The sequence below is a fragment of the Pelodiscus sinensis genome, chromosome 12 (assembly GCF_049634645.1).
Source record: "Pelodiscus sinensis isolate JC-2024 chromosome 12, ASM4963464v1, whole genome shotgun sequence".
In the NCBI taxonomy this organism is placed as follows: domain Eukaryota; kingdom Metazoa; phylum Chordata; order Testudines; family Trionychidae; genus Pelodiscus; species Pelodiscus sinensis.
In genome coordinates, this window is record NC_134722.1 from 2,225,062 (window position 1) to 2,243,828 (window position 18,767).

The 18,767-nt window shown below is 64.4% G+C and overlaps 1 protein-coding gene across 1 annotated transcript; it reads right to left on the reverse strand.

The window, feature by feature from the left end:
* Window position 1: 1 nt before the first annotated feature.
* Window positions 2-18,452, reverse strand: LOC102460647 (mitochondrial inner membrane m-AAA protease component AFG3L1-like). The gene is made up of 17 exons (XM_075939802.1): window positions 18,333-18,452; window positions 17,342-17,429; window positions 14,763-14,831; window positions 14,373-14,479; window positions 12,255-12,404; window positions 10,182-10,250; window positions 9,752-9,876; window positions 9,391-9,661; window positions 8,686-8,823; window positions 7,710-7,863; window positions 7,254-7,361; window positions 6,343-6,468; window positions 5,939-6,049; window positions 3,558-3,673; window positions 3,003-3,203; window positions 2,698-2,892; window positions 2-1,951 (listed from the first exon to the last, which is right to left on the reverse strand). The coding sequence occupies exons 1-17, from the start codon at window positions 18,435-18,437 to the stop codon at window positions 1,760-1,762; spliced, it is 2,325 nt and encodes a 774-aa protein (XP_075795917.1). The 5' UTR covers window positions 18,438-18,452; the 3' UTR covers window positions 2-1,759.
* Between the last annotated feature and the right edge of the window lie 315 nt (window positions 18,453-18,767).

The following is an 18,767-nucleotide window of genomic DNA, read 5'->3' on the forward strand; positions in this document are numbered from 1 at the left end:
ACACAGCAGCCCCTCCCCACACAGTGGGGTTTGGTTTATTTGGTGCTTCACATCCAGGTCACATCTCTCAGGCTGGGCCTGGGAGAGCAGCAAAGGGGGCCTGGCTACCCCTCCAGCAGCCCCCCCCCCGGCCAGCTATGCCAAGGGGGGAATAGAGTCAGGTCCCTCTTCCCCTTTCCTCCCAGCTCCTGCCCTGACCAGGGTCACCGGCAAGGGAGACAGCCCAGCTGTGCTGGCGCCAGGGCCATCATGTGTCTGGGCGGGGAGGCCAGCCCAGCCCCGAGGACTCTGCTCACAAGCCCAGGGCTGAGTCGTGCCCCCAACAGGGGCAGGGGGCTTCTCTCCATCATCCACAGGAGCGAAGGGCCTCCGGGGGCCCTGAGACCTGGCGTGTACCTGCCCCAGCTCTCGTGGCACCTGGGCAGGCCTAGTGCCATCACAGTGTCGCAGACAGCGCCTCGCGGGCCGGGTCCATGGGGGGGGCGGAAGGGGGGGGGACACGGCCAGCACTTCCTCAGCAGCTCTGCCTTGGCCCAGACGTTTCTGCAGTCGCTCGCCTGGGAGAGCGGCAGACTGGCCGAAGCCGCCGAGGCCTGCGGGCACCAATGTCACAGCAGCCGCTAACGGCCTCTGGAGGGCACCGCTGAGCCAAGCTGCGTGTCTGGCAGTGGGGAGTCAGCCCCAGCTGGCACCACGGGGGTTGTGAGACGGTTACAAACGCTCCGGCCTGCACAACCTCGCAGGGCGGCTCTGCTAGGTCAACGGCTGCTCCAGCCCCGGCAGGCAGGCTGCTCGGCTTAGACCCGGGGCTCAGCCCGAGGCAGCTGATCCAGGTTCGGAGACTCACTGCTCCCTGCCCAGAGGTACCCGCACTGGCTGCAGGCCGAGTAATGCCCCGGGACGGCACCGGAGGCAAGGAGTGAACCAGGCCCTGAGGGGTTCAGACTGCGGTTCCTAAGGCCAGGGGGCGACCAGCTGAGCCGGGGCAGGGGGTGTCAGTGTAACAGGCGGGGGGTTGCCGTCAGAGCCACAGAAGACCGGGATTCCAGAGCCCAACCACCACGGGGCTGCAGGGGAAGGCACTTGGCGGACGGCCCGGCTGTGGCCAGGCGGAGGAGGCTGGTGAGGTAGGAGCAGGGAGGCGCCGGCGCCAGGTTCAGGAGCACAGGCCAGGTGCAGCACTTCCTCCCCGTCACTAAATGCCCCACTGGCACTGCCCTGGGGGGCGGCAGCGGCTGGGCCCTGTGGTGCAGGTCCTGCTTGCTCAGCAGCCCGCGGCGCATGGTGGGCCCTGGCAGGGCTGCCCCCAGGACACGGCTGGGCCTCTGCGGGGACACAGGTACTGCAAGCCAGGCCCGGCTCGAGGAAGGAATCCACATCTCGGCTTTCAGCAGCCAGGGCCCCTTTCTGCCCCGCAGGCCTGGCTGGGAGAGGAGCTACCCAGGGACAGAGCTGGAGCCCAGCACTGGGGGCTAGAGACACCTGCTGCCAGGCCCCCAGGAACGCACACGGCCAGCGTCAGAGCTGGGGGAGCCCCCGGCTCCCGGGCCAGGAGTGCCTCGTGCCAAGGCATGAGCGGGCGGCCAGGCCGGAGGCAGAGCAGCACCACAGCTAGCACCATGTGGAAGCCACCGCGGAGTCCTGGGGCACCCCAAAGACTAACCGCCGCGCTTGGGCGTCAGCTTCTGCGGAGATGGTGCCCACCCAGAGGCGGGGCTGGCCGCAGCGCAGGCAGGTTGCGCCCAGCGGGCACTCACTGCTAGGAGGTGCTCTCCTCCCGCTCGCTGTTCCAGTCCCTCAGGCCCGCCGGCAGGGAGGTGTCTTCATCCAAGCTCCCGGTGCCCTCTACAAACTCCTCGTAGGAGGATTTCTCCGCAAAGGGCCTGGGGCCCAGCAACTCGACCATGTCCGCCTTCTCCAGCACCTCCTTCTCCAGCAGACGCCTCCCGACCTGCGGGGACAAGAGAACCCTCACAGCCCGGTTCCTCAGCCCCGGTTCTGCACGGGGAAGGGCGCGCTCCCCGCGGCAGGGTGACAGACCCCGCACCTCCCCGCTCCCAGCAAGCCGGGGGAGAGCTTCATTCTCAGTGGGAAATAGGTCAATGGAGGGATGATAGGAGTTACTATAGAGAACTTTCTGGGTGTCTGGCTGATGAGTCTTGCCCACATGCTCAGGGTTTAGCTGATCGCCATATTTGGGGTCGGGAAGGAATTTTCCTCCAGGGTAGATTGGCAGAGGCCCTGGAGGTTTTTCGCCTTCCTCTGTAGCATGGGGCACAGATCACAGCTGGAGGATTCTCTGCATCTTGGGGCCTTCAAAGTATTTGAAGGCTTCAATATCTGAGACATAGGTGAGAGGATTATTCTAGGAGGGGTGGGTGAGATTCTGTGGCCTGCACTGTGCAGGGGGTCAGACTAGATGATCAGAATGGTCCCTTCTGACCTTAAAGTCTATGAGTCTATGCATCCTGCTGGTGGAGCCACCACAGGTCCCCACACTGGCTCCTGCTGGGGCCTGTTCACCAATGTTCCCTCTAATATTTTCCATCCGTGTGCAGAATAAATTTTGTTCTGTGCGCTGAGGCATGTGTGAATTTGCACCACCACAAGGAACACAGACCCAGCTCTGGGCTCTGCCAATCAGCGGGGCGCCACTGGGCTGCCTCGTGAGCGGCCGCCCGAGTGCTGTTCTCGTACCTTCTCCACCTGGGCGTGACACCGCGTCAGGAGCTCCAGGGTTCTCTCATATGCGGAGCTGATGAGGCGCCGGACCTCCTCGTCTATCAGCTGGGCCGTCGTCTCGCTGTACGGCCTCTCCGTGAGCTGCTCGCCCAGCTGCGGGAGCTCGAAGGAGACCTGGCCCAGCCTGTCGCTCATCCCGAACTGGACGATCTGCAAGAAAGCCGCCCCGCTGAGCCGGCTCGCTCCCAGGGGACGAGCCGAGCCCTTCCCACGCCCGGGGTGGACACCTGGCAGCGCAGTGCCCGTGCTGGGGGCATTACCTGGGCGTAGGCGCTCTGCGTCACCTTCCTCAGGTCGTCCTGTGCGCCCGTGGTGATGCGCCCGAAGAACAGCTGCTCGGCCACCCTCCCGCCCAGCATCATGCACATGCGGTCGAAGAGCTGCTCCTTGGTGTACAGGTACTGCTCCCGGGGCAGGTACTGAGCGTAGCCCAGGCCCCGCCCCCGCGGGATGATGGACACCTGCGAGGGACAAGGCAGCTAGTGGCAGGCTGGGACCAGGCTCCTGGATTCCCGAGTGGGCCTGCCAGAGGGAATGCTGGGAGAGTGCCCTCGCCTCCCCGTCCAGCGTTTATCCGGAGACACCGGATCTGGCCACAAGGGCCCGGGAGCCAACACATGGCGGGGTCCCCGGCACCAGGGGGCGCTCTCCTCCAGGGGCCCAACAAGGCAGGCGAGAGAGGGGCCCCTCCCCACCAGCTCCCCCCCCTGCCCCGGGCCCCCGGCGGCGAGGTGTGCAGTTCCAGGCTGCAGCCGGCGGGCGGGAAAGGCCCCGGGCGGCTGGTGCTGGGAAGGGGGAGCAAGCTGGACACAAACCTTCAGCAGGGGGTCGGCGTGCTCCAGGAACCAGCCCACCACGGCGTGCCCGGCCTCGTGATAGGCCACCGTGGTCCGCTCGCTCGGCTGCAGAACCTGGGTCTTCTTCTCGAGACCTGCCCACGGGACCAGGCGTCAGGGAGAGCGGTTCCAGGCCTGCACTGCCAAGAGCCCGCAGCTGGGAGCCAGACCGCCCCTGCCCCCGGCAAACCCCCAGGGCCCACGGCCCCCACGGGGACAGCCCACCCCCCCGGCGAGCCAGGGCAGCACTGGGCCGTGGCGTGCTGGCTAAGAGGAGTCCGGAGGCCCTGCTGGCTGGGCGGCTTTGGCCCCTCTTGGTTCCCCTAGAGGGACGTGCCTGGCCTGGGAGCTGCCCAGCAGTGCCCTAGACACGCGCCACAGGGATCTGGGCGCACCCTCGGCTCACAGCGCTGCCAGGGCAGAGGGAGGGGCCGCACGAGGGCAATGAGGGAAGGGCTCGGGGAGGAACCCCGGACACCCCCGGTTATGTGGGTGTGGATGGGGAGATGGGAGGGGCCAGAACGTTAGTTCTCACGAGCTCCTTTTCTGTGCAGGAGGGCCCTGCCGGAGCAGCGCAGGGCAAGCGGGAATCGCTCCCAGCCGTGGCAGCGAGCTGGGGGGTGGGGGCCTGCTGCTTGGCATCCCCTGGGGAAACTTGCTGCTTTTCCTTCCGGCACCTCAGCCTCCTCCGCCTGCTGCAGCCCACGATTCCCCACTGCTTGGCCGAGCGCCCCCGGGGCCCGTGGCTCTTTGTGCCACGCCTGGGAAGCCCTGCAGACACTGCCCACAGGGACCAGCCCTCACGCCCCCAGGCTAGCAGGAGCGTGCTCAGCTCAGCTCAGCTCCTGGACACTGGGTGTGGGACGGGGCCATCGCCCCAAGCCTGGTGAAGACAGTCGCCTTCCTGACAAGGGGCGGCTGCCCCACAGTAGTGCCCCCCAAAGTGCCAGAGCATCTCCCAAGGGCTCTTCCCTCCTCTCTGCTGGCAGCAGGGCCTGAGCCCCAGGGCCTGGAGACCCCGCCGCCCGCCGCCCCGTCTGCCAGGGCCTGGAGACCCCGCCGCCCGCCGCCCCGTCTGGCAGGGCCTGGAGACCCCGCCGCCCGCCGCCCCGTCTGGCAGGGCCTAGAGACCCCGCCGCCCGCCGCCCCGTCTGCCAGGTCCTGGAGACCCCGCCGCCCGCCGCCCCGTCTGCCAGGGCCTGGAGACCCCGCCGCCCGCCGCCCCGTCTGCCAGGACCTGGAGACCCCGCCGCCCGCCGCCCCGTCTGCCAGGGCCTGGAGACCCCGCCGCCCGCCGCCCCGTCTGCCAGGGCCTGGAGACCCCGCCGCCCGCCACCCCGTCTGCCAGGGCCTGGAGACCCCGCCGCCCGCCGCCCCGTCTGGCAGGGCCTGGAGACCCCGCCGCCCGCCGCCCCGTCTGCCAGGGCCTGGAGACCCCGCCGCCCGCCGCCCCGTCTGCCAGGGCCTGGAGACCCCGCCGCCCGCCGCCCCGTCTGGCAGGGCCTAGAGACCCCGCCGCCCGCCGCCCGCCGCCCCGTCTGCCAGGGCCTGGAGACCCCGCCGCCCGCCGCCCCGTCTGCCAGGGCCTGGAGACCCCGCCGCCCGCCGCCCGCCGCCCCGTCTGCCAGGGCCTGGAGACCCCGCCGCCCGCCGCCCCGTCTGCCAGGGCCTGGAGACCCCGCCGCCCGCCGCCCGCCGCCCCGTCTGCCAGGGCCTGGAGACCCCGCCGCCCGCCGCCCGCCGCCCCGTCTGGCAGGGCCTAGAGACCCCGCCGCCCGCCGCCCCGTCTGCCAGGGCCTGGAGACCCCGCCGCCCGCCGCCCCGTCTGCCAGGGCCTGGAGACCCCGCCGCCCGCCGCCCCGTCTGCCAGGGCCTGGAGACCCCGCCGCCCCGTCTGCCAGGGCCTGGAGACCCTGCCGCCCGCCGCCCCGTCTGCCAGGGCCTGGAGACCCCGCCGCCCCGTCTGCCAGGGCCTGGAGACCCCGCCGCCCGCCGCCCCGTCTGCCAGGGCCTGGAGACCCTGCCGCCCGCCGCCCCGTCTGCCAGGGCCTGGAGACCCTGCCGCCCGCCGCCCCGTCTGCCAGGGCCTGGAGACCCCGCCGCCCGCCGCCCCGTCTGCCAGGGCCTGGAGACCCTGCCGCCCGCCGCCCCGTCTGCCAGGGCCTGGAGACCCTGCCGCCCGCCGCCCCGTCTGCCAGGGCCTGGAGACCCTGCCGCCCGCCGCCCCGTCTGCCAGCCTCAGCGGGAGCCTTCGGAGTCTGTCCCGGCTCTAGCTCTGGTGCTGCAGCCGCCAGCCGTGCCCTGCGTGTTCCCCGGAAAGCCCTGTGGCCGTGCCCCCGCAGAGCGCCGAGCGGCCTCACCCCCCACGACTCTCTCAATGGCCTGCTCAAAGTGCTTCTCGGCGACAGCGGGCCCCAGGTGGCGAGCGGCGATCAAGGCAGCCTCGTTGCAGACGTTGGAGATGTCAGCACCTACGACAGGAGGGCCAGCCCATCAGCCTACGCCCCAGGCTGGGCTCCCTCCCCCCAGGGGCCGCCCAAGACCTGCTAACTCAGCCCCCCGCAGCAGAGGGAACCCTGGACGCACTCACTGCGCAGTGAGCCCTGGGGGCTGGACGGCTGCAGCCGCTGGCTACCAGGCAGCTCCTGACCCCTTCGGGACGTGGCCAGACCAGCCGGGGGCGCCGCCTCAGCCCTTGGCACCTGCTCTTCCATCACAGCCAATTGCTCCAGCTCCCTCCCCCTTGGTCTTCCTGGCAACCCACCTGTGAATCCTGGGGTCCGTGCGGCCAGTTTCCTGGCCAGGGCGTCTCTGCTGATGCTTTCCTGCAGCTTCAGGGGCCGGAGATGGACCTTAAAGATGGAGGCTCTGCCTTTGATATCGGGCGGGCCTGGGTGGGAGCGGAGCCAGAGAAGTGGTTTAGAACTGAGTCGTGCAGGGCTACCTGCCGGGACGGCGGCTCCTCGCCGCCTGGGCTTCCTCTGGTTACTGCCCAGAGCGGACACAACCCTCTTGGTTTCCAGAGGAGCTGCCGGAAGCCTCCCCGTTCCCTGCACTGGCCAAGGGCCTGCAGTTGGGCCGCCTCCCGGCCAGGTGCCGCACACAATGCAGAGGTCACTACAGAGCCCCCTGGACATGGATTGCAGCAGCTGGGTAAGTCCCACAGCGACCCCACCCGGCCAGTGTCACCTGGGGCAGCGCTGCACAGAACGCCCCCAAGCCCGGCCGCGCCCCAGTGAGACCAGCCGGGCTGCCGGGCGGCAAAGGACAGCTAGCGCCCCCTCCCATGCGTCTGCCAGTGCCCGGGCCAGGCTGGCACCAGCGCTGCCAATAACCCACCTTCGGCACTGGACCTCTCCAGCCCCAGCACAAAGGCAGTGGCTGCAGCTTTTCCCAGCTCCTGCAGCAAAGCATCTGCCAGCTCTGCACGTTTCACACTAACCCCCCCGGGCCTCCGCGCGTGCAGCTCTCATGGAGCTCCCCGTGCACACGGAGCCGCGCTGGGGCGCCCCCGGCAGGCAAGGCGAGGAACCACGCTGGCCCAGCCACTGGCCCGGTTTCTGACGGCAGCGCTGGCAGCAGCAGGAGCGCGGCAGATGTTCTTTCCTCTCCTGCTAAGCGCCCGGCCCAGGCTGGGGAGCCGGCAGAGGGCGCAGTGGGCGCGGCGAGCATTACCGAGGTAAATCTGGCGGTCAAAGCGCCCCGGTCTCGTGAGCGCGGGGTCCAGGATGTCCGGGCGATTGGTTCCTGCGAGCACCACCACGTTGGTGCTGGAGTTGAACCCTAAGCAGAGGGGGAAGAGGTCACCGAGCAACCGGCCGAGGATAACAAGGGGGGGAGGGAGCCAGACAAAACCCATGGGACACTGGGGCCCGGACTCCCCAGCAGGAGCTGAGGGGCTCAGCTGCATCACCGCGGGCCCAGGGGCCACCCAGACTCCACTGCTCAAGGCAGACCTTCGGCTTTCACGAGCTTTGAGCGCAAGGCCCGGCTGGGCCCTGAGCCCGGTCCCACTGCCCCTCCCCCGGCGTGGCTGGGAGCACGTGGCCCCCGGGCGGGGCATCGCCCAGAATTGCCAAGGAGCGGACGCAGCGCAGGAGGCCAGGCCCCCGCTGCCGGCTGCTCGCTCACCGTCCATCTCCACCAGCAGCTGGTTGAGGGTGTTCTCCTGCTCGCTCTGCCCCCCGAAGTTCCCCCGGCCCCGCTTCCGGCCGATGGCATCGATCTCGTCGATGAACAGGATGCAGGGGGCGTGTTTGCGGGCCAAGGCAAACATGTCCCGCACCTGAAACAGACACACCCGGGGGTGACAAGCCTCCTGCCAGGGCCCCAGGGGCCGCTGCCTTTCCACGGGGATGGGAGTCGGCAGGGGCTCCGCAGAGCCAGGCACCGTCTCTGCTCGGTGGCCCCCAGAGCACGCGGCACCTCAAGGCTCCCCAGGCCTGGGACACCCCCCACGCGGAGATGGGAGACGAGCACCAAGCCAACCCTTGGGGGGCTCCAAGCAGGACCTGCCAGGAGCCCTGCCGCAGCCCAGCCCGTGCTGCCCCGAGGCACTGACGGGCTGAGGGGGCTCCCGTCAGCTGGTGGCTAATGCAGCTGCCCTGGCCTGGAGGAGCCAGGCCCCGCTGTCGCCTGAGGGGCCCTTCTCCTTGCAGAGCCCGGGGAACGCAGCCCGCGGGAGCGGACAGCTCCAGCTGAAGCGACTCACACGGGGGGCGGTGAGGGGGGATGGTCGGCAGGAGCAGCTACGCTCGTGGGGCAGGCATGTCCCAAGCCATCGCTTCACAGGCCAGCTCAGAGCCGCCAGCACCGGCTCCGTCCCACGTGCTTGGGCGGCCTCCCCACCTCCGCCCCCCACCCTCCGCCTGCCAGCAGGCCCCGCAGCACCAGGGCAAGGGCCAAACGAGCCCGAGACCAAAGAGCCCGGCTCCCCTCCCGCCCACCCACTCACTGCTCCCCAGGCACCCTGGCCGCTAGCCCCCCCGCGCATACAGGAGGCCTGTCTAGCTCCAGCCCCACACGCCCCCGCCCCCCAGAAGGGACTCAGGCCTGCCCCGGAAGCACAACGCTGTGGGAGCCCCGAGAGCCTGGCAGCCGCACTTACCCGGGCGGGCCCCACCCCCACAAACATCTCCAGGAACTCCGAGCCGTTCACCGAGATGAAGGGGACGTCGGCTTCTCCCGCCGTCGCCTTGGCCAGGAGGGTTTTCCCAGTGCCGGGCGGGCCCGTGAGCATAGCGCCCTGCAGCAGACACCACGGAGACCAGCGCTAGCGCGGGGCCACCGGCAGCAACGCCACCGAGCCGGCTCCAAGCGCCCCGCCATCTGGCGGCTCGGGGCCACGTGGCCCAGCCGCCGCCGTTAGTCACGGCAGGCCTGCCCCCAGGAATGGGCTGGAGGCTGGGACACAGACAGCTCTCGCCGGGCTGTGCCGAGCCACAGCAAGGGAAGGAAGCCTGGACAGTCAGTGTGTCCCCGCCCCGCACCTGCCCCCGCCCTGCGCACCCTGGTGCCTGCCCTACACCCCAAATCATCACACTCGCCGGCGCGTCTCCATCACCTCCAGCTGCAGCTAAGCCCCGCCCACACGGCTGACCCATCGCCCCAGGGTAACCAAGAGACGCGAATAAAGCCACAGGGGCCAGAGAGCAGAGCCACAGGCCTTGGCGCGCGGCCCCGCTGTTCGGTGGCCCCCTTGGGGTGCCTGCACCCTGCCCTCGCTCCCCTCTCTGCTGGCCAGAAAGCTCAGCCCAGGGCAGCGCTCCGCCCGCTCAGCCGAGGGGACCCAGCCACCCCCGTGGAGAAGGACCTTGGGGATCTTGGCGCCTAGGTCCTGGTACTGTTTGGGGTTCTTCAGGAAGTTGACGAACTCCATGATCTCCAGCTTGGCCTCCTCGCAGCCGGCCACGTCTCGGAACCGCACGTCGATGCTGTCTTTCAGGATCTTGGCCGTCGTCTCGCCGACGCTGAAGAGCCCGCCCCCTCGCCTCCCGCGCCCGGCTCCCAGGGGGCCCCGTCTCAGAGCGAGCAGCAGGAAGCCAACCAGCAGCAGCGTGGGCACCAGGCTCATGACGAACGTGCTGGCAGAGGGGAAAGACGCGCCAGCCCGTCACACGGCAGCTGCGGCGCCGCAGGCTAGAGACAGTCACTGCCCCCGGCCTCAGACTCACCCGTCGCTCTCGCTGCTGTAGATCACGGCCACCCGACGGGCTCCTTCCATTCCCAGCTCCAGCTGGGCAGCCTCCAGGTTCCGTTCGAACGTGTCCACGCTGCCGATGTTAAACCAGACGGACCTCTGCAGGGACAGGGGCAGATCCGCACTGGCCTCCACCTCCCCCGACCATGGCTGGGCCCTACCCCCACCGTGGCACCACGCACTGCCCGCCTGCTGCCTCGCAGACCTGGCCCCGACCCGCCACAACAGCACTTTGCTCGGTGGCCCCAGCACCCCGGCTTGCACGTCGAGGCTCAGTACAGGGGAAGCTCGCTGGGGGGCTCCCCAGAAGGCCTGCCAAGGGATTTCCTTCTCCCCCCCCCCCCCCAGGTCTGTCTGAGCGCCGAGACCCCTCTGGCCCCACGCCGAGCGAGCCATCCCCTTACCTCGGAGGCCACGCCCGGCACAAGGGCCACGCGAACGAACTGCTTGTTCACCACTTCCAGACGGTCCACCTAAGACAGCAGACGGGGGTGAGGGGTCAGGAGAGGACCCCAGGCAGTTCAGCAGGGGCGTCTCCAGGTGCCCCCCATTCTGCGCCAGCCCCGATCTCACAGCCCGGCCCCAGCCCTGGCGTGCCCCCGCTTGGGAAGTAATTACCCGATGTCGTGGGTTAGCTGGGGGCCAGAGGCTGCGACCCCCGAGAAAGGGGTGCTGCACGACGACAGCCCGGCCATGCTCCACGGGTGCCTGAGTCCCTGCAATAGGCGTGGGCCATTCTCATCCCACCTGCCATGGGAAGCCCTGCGCTGTGTCCATCCAGCGCAAGCCCACAGGCCTCAGCAGGGACCGGCGCAATGGCCCGTGGAGCGAGGCACGGTGCCGGCAGAACAGCCTGGGGATCCCAGCCAAACAGCAGCAGCACGGCACCAGTCTGGGGCAGACCCCACGTCCCTTACTGGGAGACGCCTGCAGAGCGTGCCCCGCCTCGGCCTTCCTAGAATCGCTGAGGCCTGGGCAAGCCGGGCGCAGAGCCAGGCTCTGGGGAACATTTGGGGCACAGCTGGTCACACTAGGGATGTGAAGGACTAGTCGATTCCCCTCCCCCCCTTGCTGCTTCTATCAGATAGAGGCAGTAAAGGGGGGGAGAAGGGGGCACTTCAAAGGGGCAGCGCCGCACAGCTGAGCCTTGAATCAGCTGTGTGGCGCTGCTGCGCGGGGAGCCCGGGGTCAGCTGGGGACTCATGGCTCCGTGTGGCATTTCAAAGCAGCAGGCAGCATGGAGCCCAGGGTCAGTGACGTCTGAGCCCCCCACTGACCCCAGGCTCCAGGCTGCACTGCCACTTTGAAATGCACAAGAACTTCCACTGGGCCCCCGCTGGGGACTCTCGTGCATTTCAGAGCTGGCCCCGCGTGCAGTCCGGAGGGAGTGGGACTCTCTGCTGGCCCCGGCTGTACGCGGAGTTCCGCATCCCTCCTCCGAAATGTACAGGAGACCCAGCGAGGGCCCAGCAGGGCGCCTGGACATTTCAGAGGAGGGATGCGGACGTGCCTATTGACTAGTCGATGGAGATAGTAAAATAACCCATAGTTAACACCCCTAGTTCACACAATACAGCAGCTCGGAGGGAGGTGCCATATGGTGCGCAGAACAGCTCAGCACTGATGTGCTCTGTGGCCAGCCTGGAGCAGCGGCCCACTAAGAACAGACGGGAGATGCACAGAAGTGAGTCCCGGGCTCTCCGCTCACTTAGGCACAGAGACACAGGCCCCCTTCTAGAGCTCAGAGCTGTGGAGAAATGCTGGACGAGAGCCAAGCACAAATGGACACAGGGATGCCTGCCTGTGTCTGCAGAAAGCATCAAATTGGAGGGACAAACTGTCCTATTCCTAAGGAGACGTTAACTCTGAAACCTAAGGATGGCAGCTCCTACCACTCTGAAAACTGATATTATGGAGACAGCATAAAATAAACAAAATCAAAATCAAAATCAAAGGAGAGGCTCTGGCTGGGACGGCACTGTTAATGCCACAGACCCCTTCCCTCCAGTTACAGGAAGCTGCTGCAGGACATCCGCCAGGCCGGGGCTTGCCCCAGGAGTTGAGGCAGCTGGCACAGGGCACACAAGGCCTTACAAGTTTTATATGCTTCTACCGCGAAGGGCTATGCTAGCAGCCCAGGGCCAGTGTGGGGGCCCACCACGGGATACATAACGCCCAGTCCTCTGGGGCAATTGGCAGGAGAGGAATGCGAGTGAAGGGGGGCCCACGCTCTGAGAATGGGGTTCTCTCTGGTCAAAAGAGAGTTTTGCCCCTGACTCCCAGCGTAAGAGCTGTGCGTGAACAGCCACTGCTTTCCGGAGCCCTCCGCGGGAGTCTCCCCCAGCCTAGAGTCAGCAGGGCTCAGAGGCAACTTGGTAACCCAACCAGCGTGCTAGCAATGAGTGGGCAAAAGGGAACCCTTGCCTGCTGAGCCAGGCGAGAGCCAGTCTCTCTCACACAGACAGACACGTCCTCACCAATCCTCTAGCCAAGTAGTAATGCACAAAATGCTTCCAGTTGATTTCTTTGCCAGGATCTCGCCAAAAAAAATAGAGGAATCCCACAGCAACGCCTGTGCCCATGACAGCCAGGTAGCCGAAGTCCTTGTCGTCCCAGGGGAACTCTCCCTGGGGCGGGAGGAAAGGAAAGGAAAGGAATGCGACAAGTCAGCAGCTGGGAAACACACATTCCGAAGGAGCGCGGGAGCAGCTGGCGGTTCCTCGCTGCCCCCGCCCGCGCAGACCCCCCAGTGCTGCTGCACGTCTCACGACTGCTCTAACTGTGAAACAACAGCCAGCGCATCTGTTCTGCGGCCCCCCCGGCCTCCGAGCATGGAGCCTGCTTCCACACCGAGTGTCCCCACCTGAGCCGGAGCCCAGGACGTCAGGCCGGGCCCAGTGCTGGCCTGGGCCCATGGACTCGGCCTGAGCGCCGATCGGCCATGCTGCAGGAAATGCCAGCCATGGAGTCGTGGCCTGCAGAGCACAGGCCCCGCACGCCTTGGCCACTCGGACCAAGGAACAGTCTCCACTAGCCAGGCTTCCCTCTAGGAGGGGAGGAGCTCGGCTCTGGGCCGCATTCAACCCCCAGTCCCCTGTGCATCACCCGCTTTATTCAAGCAGGGACTCCAATTTCCAAGCTACCCCCCACCCCAGCACTCCAGGAGCGACCGTGTAGCCCCACGGAAAAGCGATGCCTAGGTCCCGGGGGGCAGAGCTCCTGCCATGGAGAGGTCCTGCAACGCTTGGAGTTACTCTGGCCAAAAAGCCAAAGGGTTTGCAAGCCGGGCATGTAAGCCTCCCAAGCAACCCCAATGCCTCTGCCATACGGAAGCTGATGCGGTCAGTGACTGATGTCGCCTGTCTAGCTACCTACCGCGCTGCCCAGATATCGCGGACAGGAAATGACCGGTTCAGATCACATGGACATAGTCTAGTCTGCCCATTCCCCACCTCCTGGTGGGAAAGTCACCGCACCGCCGGCGCCCTGCCCTACGGACAGGCTCACATGTGTTCAGCCCACACGGCCCATGTGTCTGGGCTAGGGATGGACGTGACTAGTTGACTATCCGATAAGCAAATGCTGCTCGGGCAGTTGAATAGGAACCCGACTAGTCGCTTCCGCCCCCCTTGCTGCCTCTCTCAGACAGCGGCAGCAAGGGAGGGGAACACGAGCTGGTGCTGGGGGGAGCCAGGTTAAAAACTTGTCCCCCCCAGCACTGTCTCCCGCAGGGGGCAGGGAGCAAAAGTGCGAGCAGGGATTGAAACAGCCCCGCTCGCACCAGCCCCACAGCTGCTCCTCTCCCCCTGGAATGTACAAGCGCCGCCTGCGACTCTCTTCCGTTTCGAAGGAAGGGGCACTGAGGGGAACTTTGCTTTGCCCCTGGTACGGGTTCCCGCTGCCTCTCGCCCTCTGAAATGTACAAGAGCCGCAGGCGGCCCCTGTACATTTCAAAGGGAGAGGCGCAGTGGGACAGCGAGCACCCCCCTTATCGACTAACCGAGTAGTCGATGGAAATCCCATCGACTACTCGATTAGCCGATTACTGGAAATGTAACACCCCTAGTCTGGGCTGCAGGCCGGCGCGAAGGCTCTCCCTGGCATTGCTGGAGTTTGCCGTGGATACTGCCCGTCGACAAGGTAACCTTTCCTGCCATCGCTCGTGTCCTCTCTCCGACGCCTGGGTGTCCTCAGGGCAACGCTATAGGCAGGCACAGCACACAAGGGTTCCAGGGCTAGTTCCGCTTCCTTAGCCCCGAGTCAAGTTTGAGTGCAGGAATTGCCTAGTTTTCAAAAACCAAACCCATGTAAGGCGCAGGGAGTCTGGCGGCAGGGGTGCCTGGATGTGCTGAGCACCGCTGGTCCAACTCTGCCCTGAGCTGGTGATGAGCCCAGGGCAGGGCAGAGGAGGGGACCCACGTCCCCTCCTCACTCTCGGAGGATGCCCTAACCTGTACCCTGTTAGGGTACACTTCCCGGTCCAGTCAGAGACAGGGCCTGAAGCACGGGAGGCCAGACTGATGTTTGGAATCAACCAAGGGACTTCATTCTCCTGGAACCCTGACGGCCGCTGTCGGTGTCACGTAGCTACCCACCTTCCACACGCGCCTCCACCACCTGGAATCCTCCTTCTTCCCTCCTCTCTTGCCGCCACCGTCTCTGCCTGCGCCCCCAGGAGCGAGCCCCTTGGGATCAGGGAGGCCTAGGGAAAGGAAAGGTGAGTTAGGAAAGAAAATGGGAAAGAGATGTGTTGAGACCCGATTTCCCCACACCAGTCACACGCTGAACCACCAGCCCCCGGATTCGGCAGGTTTGGAAAGTCCAGCGGAATAATGTTGATACTCGCAGCTCATTTTTGTGGATGAGGATACAAATCTGGTATGTGTGCAAGGCCCCAGTGATCTGCTCCTCACCAAAACTCTCCCACCTCCTGGACACCCTCAAAACCCCCCAGGACCAGCCCGGGAGGATCCGGGACTGGTTACCTTTAGTGTCCTGAGTATCCTCTCCCGGGCTGGGACTTCTTCCATTCTTCTTAAAATATTTCTCAAAGCCTGAGAGAGAAAGGGAGTGTTACTGAAAGGGACAGTGGCTCTGGCCTGGCCCTGGCCCGTCACAGCACCCCCTCTTTATAGGGGAAAGATCCCGGACAACCAGAAAGGTGCTGAACCAAAACCAAACAGGGAGGGGAAAAGATTCTGGTGATGGTATTTTTAATGGAATAAAAGGGGGCAAGGCGAGTATGGACAAGATTGGAGAGAAGGCTGTTACATTAGTAGACCCCAGATATGAACCCCAACCCTTTACATGTGTTTACCACACAGCGTTGTCCAAGGGCGGCCTGCCCTGCTTCCAGGGTCTCACTTGGGCAGATGAGTTCAAAGGAAAGTGAGGCATGTGCAGTGCGGGACTGGCGAGTGGCTTTCGCCGCCGTTTCTCAAGCCCTGGCAATATCTATATTGTGTAAATAATACCTAATAATAACTGCCAAACGAGACCGCTTCCCAACCTGCTGACAAAGGGCCTGATCCAATTTAAACTGGGCCCAATGCAATCTGTTGCTATTACCCAAGAAGATCCTGTTAACAGGCAGTCACCCTTCAAAAATATACGGGACCAATCAGTAAAAGCTCTACTGCTTGGGAGAGGCAATCTTTGAAGAACATTGGAGAGACTTTGAGCTGACTTCTGAGAGCAGGGCTTTCTCTCACTGGACGTGCTAAGCCTGGTCTTTAGCTCATGTTTCACTGTGCGGGTCAGAATAACTCAGAAATGTGTCATCACAGCTAACTCCATTCAGGTCTAGACAACGTGCAGCCCAAAGGCAGAAGGACACATTTCTTGAAACTGGAGTCAAAACATCTCACTTCTTCACAGAGCTCCCAAAAGGCTTGTTCACCCAGACACACCAGTCATGGCAGCCCTCTCTGTAGTTTCAGAGGGATACCATCTACGGTTTTTGTTAGTCTCTAAGGGTATGTCTACACTAGCCCCCGAGTTCGAACTAGGGAGGCTAACGTAGGCATTCGAAGTTGCAAATGAAGCCCGGGATTTAAATATCCCAGGCTTCATTTGCAACTTCGAATGCCTACGTTAGCCTCCCTAGTTCGAACTCGGGGGCTAGTGTAGACATACCCTAAGGTGCTCCAAGACTGTTCATTATTTTTTAAGTTCTCTCTGTAGAGACACAATACATTCTGCCTCCCTGTGGACACGCCACGTGTTTCCACATAGCATCTTAACACACTGTTTAAATCATCAACTGCTTGGATAAGGAAAACTCACAAAGAGTCTGTCCATCATCCACACCGGAATGACATGGTGATTTCACCTCTGTGGCAACAGACCCGATCTCTCTGTGGGCTTTTGTGGAGCAGCAGGGAGCCTGGGGCAGTCTCTCATGGGGAGAGACCAAGGTACCTCCATTTCAGTGGTTCTCAAACTTTATGGCCCATGAACCACTTGGCTCAATGCAAACCTTTCCACAGACCACCAGTTGCTAATGGAAACTCACAGTTAATTATACAATTACATCCAAGCCATTTTGCTAGTGCTGCAGCTAGGGAGAACGATTTAATTTAAATTATTAAACAGATTAAGCGTTTTAATTTTCTCATGTTAGTTCATCCAACTTCATTTTAAATAAAATAAAATATTATGTCCAACACAAAAGGTTTCAATGTTTTCTTTATTTATGGCAGGGTGGGGAACCTTTTTTGGGTTGGAGATCAAAAGAAAAGTCAATTGGGGACCACACAAGTGAGAAGCAAAAAAAACCCTCTTCCAACCCCCCTCCCCTCCCCACCCTCACTGATGTGGCCCAAAACTGAGACACCTCACTCCTCTGGTGCTCCTGCCCCACGGGGTGAGGGGAAGGGACAGGGAGGACTGAGGTTCAGGGCTTTCCATATACCAGATTTGCTTTTCTGGGGTTCTGGAGTTAGTGAATTTATGGCTCCCCTTAGGCTCTGGGGTAGGGACAAAAATGAGGCGTTCAGTGTGAGGGACAGAGCTGCCAGTGAGCGGGTTAGGGATGGGGTGCAGGATTTGGAAGGGAGGTGGGGGCAGAAAGGAGAGAGGTTATGAGGTCTGGGTGGGAGATGGTGCAGAAGCAGGCTTGGAGGGGGGTGTCTGGCCAGGTGGAGGGAGCAAGAACAAGGGAGGGTGCAGTGTGTGGCCAGAAGAGAGGGTGCCGGAGCAGCTAGGGGTAGGTGTCTGGCCAGGAGGGAGGGTGCAGGAACAAGGGAGTGTGTTGGAACAAGCTGGGGGAACAAGGTCTTGGGGGGGGGAAGGGAGTGAAGGGGACTACGGTGCAGGGTCTGAGCATGAGGGAGGACGTTTACCTGGCTTTGTGTACCCTTGCAGCGACCCCAGGGATTTTCAGGACATTTTAGTACTTGATGGGGACACAGTATTTAAATTCGGGACTGTTTCAGAAAAACTGGGACGTATGGTCAGTGTAAACTTATTGTTTAATGTCTCTATCCCTCTGCTAACCACAGCTACACCAAGAAATCTAGCAGAAGCCGAAGGCCCTACGAGGAGCCTTGCTGAGGACACATACCTTTGGGTGGTTTTGAGCAGAGCCAGTGCCAAGTGGATGCTATGCTCCCTGGGTAGTCCTGCTTCAGGGTGGTGATCCCCTTCAGCCACTAGAACAGTAAAGCACAGTAGTCATCTCTACATCACGCACACATGACTGTCCTGGTTCTCCGGGGACAGGCATTTCTCACAATGATGAGAATGCGACTGTGTTCCAGCTTCCTTCTGGGGCCGCAGGCAGCACAAGTGAAAACTAGAGCAGCACTGAAGCTGCTCTAATTGACAGCGACCTTTGCCCTTGTCTCCCTATTCCTGTGAGGAGTGCTCCGTGGCCGGACTGTGACCCAGGCCAGGCCTACCCAGCGCGCTTTACCGTGGTACGGCTGTGAGGCTATGGCTGCACGGCTGCCAGGGACGGGGGTAGCCACAGTGCCACTGCTGTTAAAGCCTTTGCAGAGCGTGTGTGTGCGTGTGTGTGTGTGTGCGTGTGTGCGCGCGTGCGCACCGGCTTCCCACCCCCCGAGTGACGAAGTTTTAACGATGAAGGCGCAGAGCCAGGAACTAGAGTAGCCGGGTGGGGGTGAGGGGCACGTGGGGCAGGACCCTGGAGCGGGAGCAGCCCGGCCAGGCATGTGTGTGTATGTGCATGTGTGTGTCTGTATGTGGGGGAGGGGGGGTGTCAGCAGGAGACAGCCCAAGGCCCTGCCTGCCCCCACCAGGTGCAGCATTGCAGGGAGGGAGGGAGGGAGGGAGCTGCAGGGGCGTGGCCTGTCCCGGGGGCGGGGCTTTCACAGGCCAGCACGACGGGCAGACTCCTCCCGCTCAAGGCGCAGCCTCGTGCTAACCACCAGGCCACGCCCCCTGAGGCGCCCTCGCCGCCCGCCATAGGGGCGCGTGATCCCCGCGCCGAGCGCTCTCCGATGACGTCACCAGCGCGACGATTCGCCCCGCCGCACAGGCGAACGGAGCCGCGCGCTTTACGGCAATGCCGGGAAGGACCCGTCGCCTCTCACCTGCCGGGTCGGTGGCAGACCCCTGAGCCCGGCCGCTCTGTGCGCCCGGCGGCACCCGCGCCACAGCGCAGCGAGAGGCGGCCCCGACGCCAGCCGATGAGCCATTCCCCCGGCCCTGTGCCTGGACGCGCATGCGCAGACCTCCCTCCCGCGATGCCTGGACGCGCATGCGCCTTGCCCTGCGTCCTGCGCCGGGCTTGGGCGGAAGCGCCTGACGCCGGGTGACGAGGGCCGGAAGGACGCCGCCGGGGGCCCAGCGAAGCGCTCCGGGTTGGGAGCAGCGCTGGGGCGCGTGGTTCCGGGCTGCCTACGGTTCCGCCTTTCCCGGGCCGGGGTGCAGCGGGGGCCGCTCCCGCCGCGGAGCGCACAGGCGGTGGGGGCGAGACAGACCCAGCTCGCTCCCCAGGGCCCCCCCTCCCACGGGCAACGCTCGCA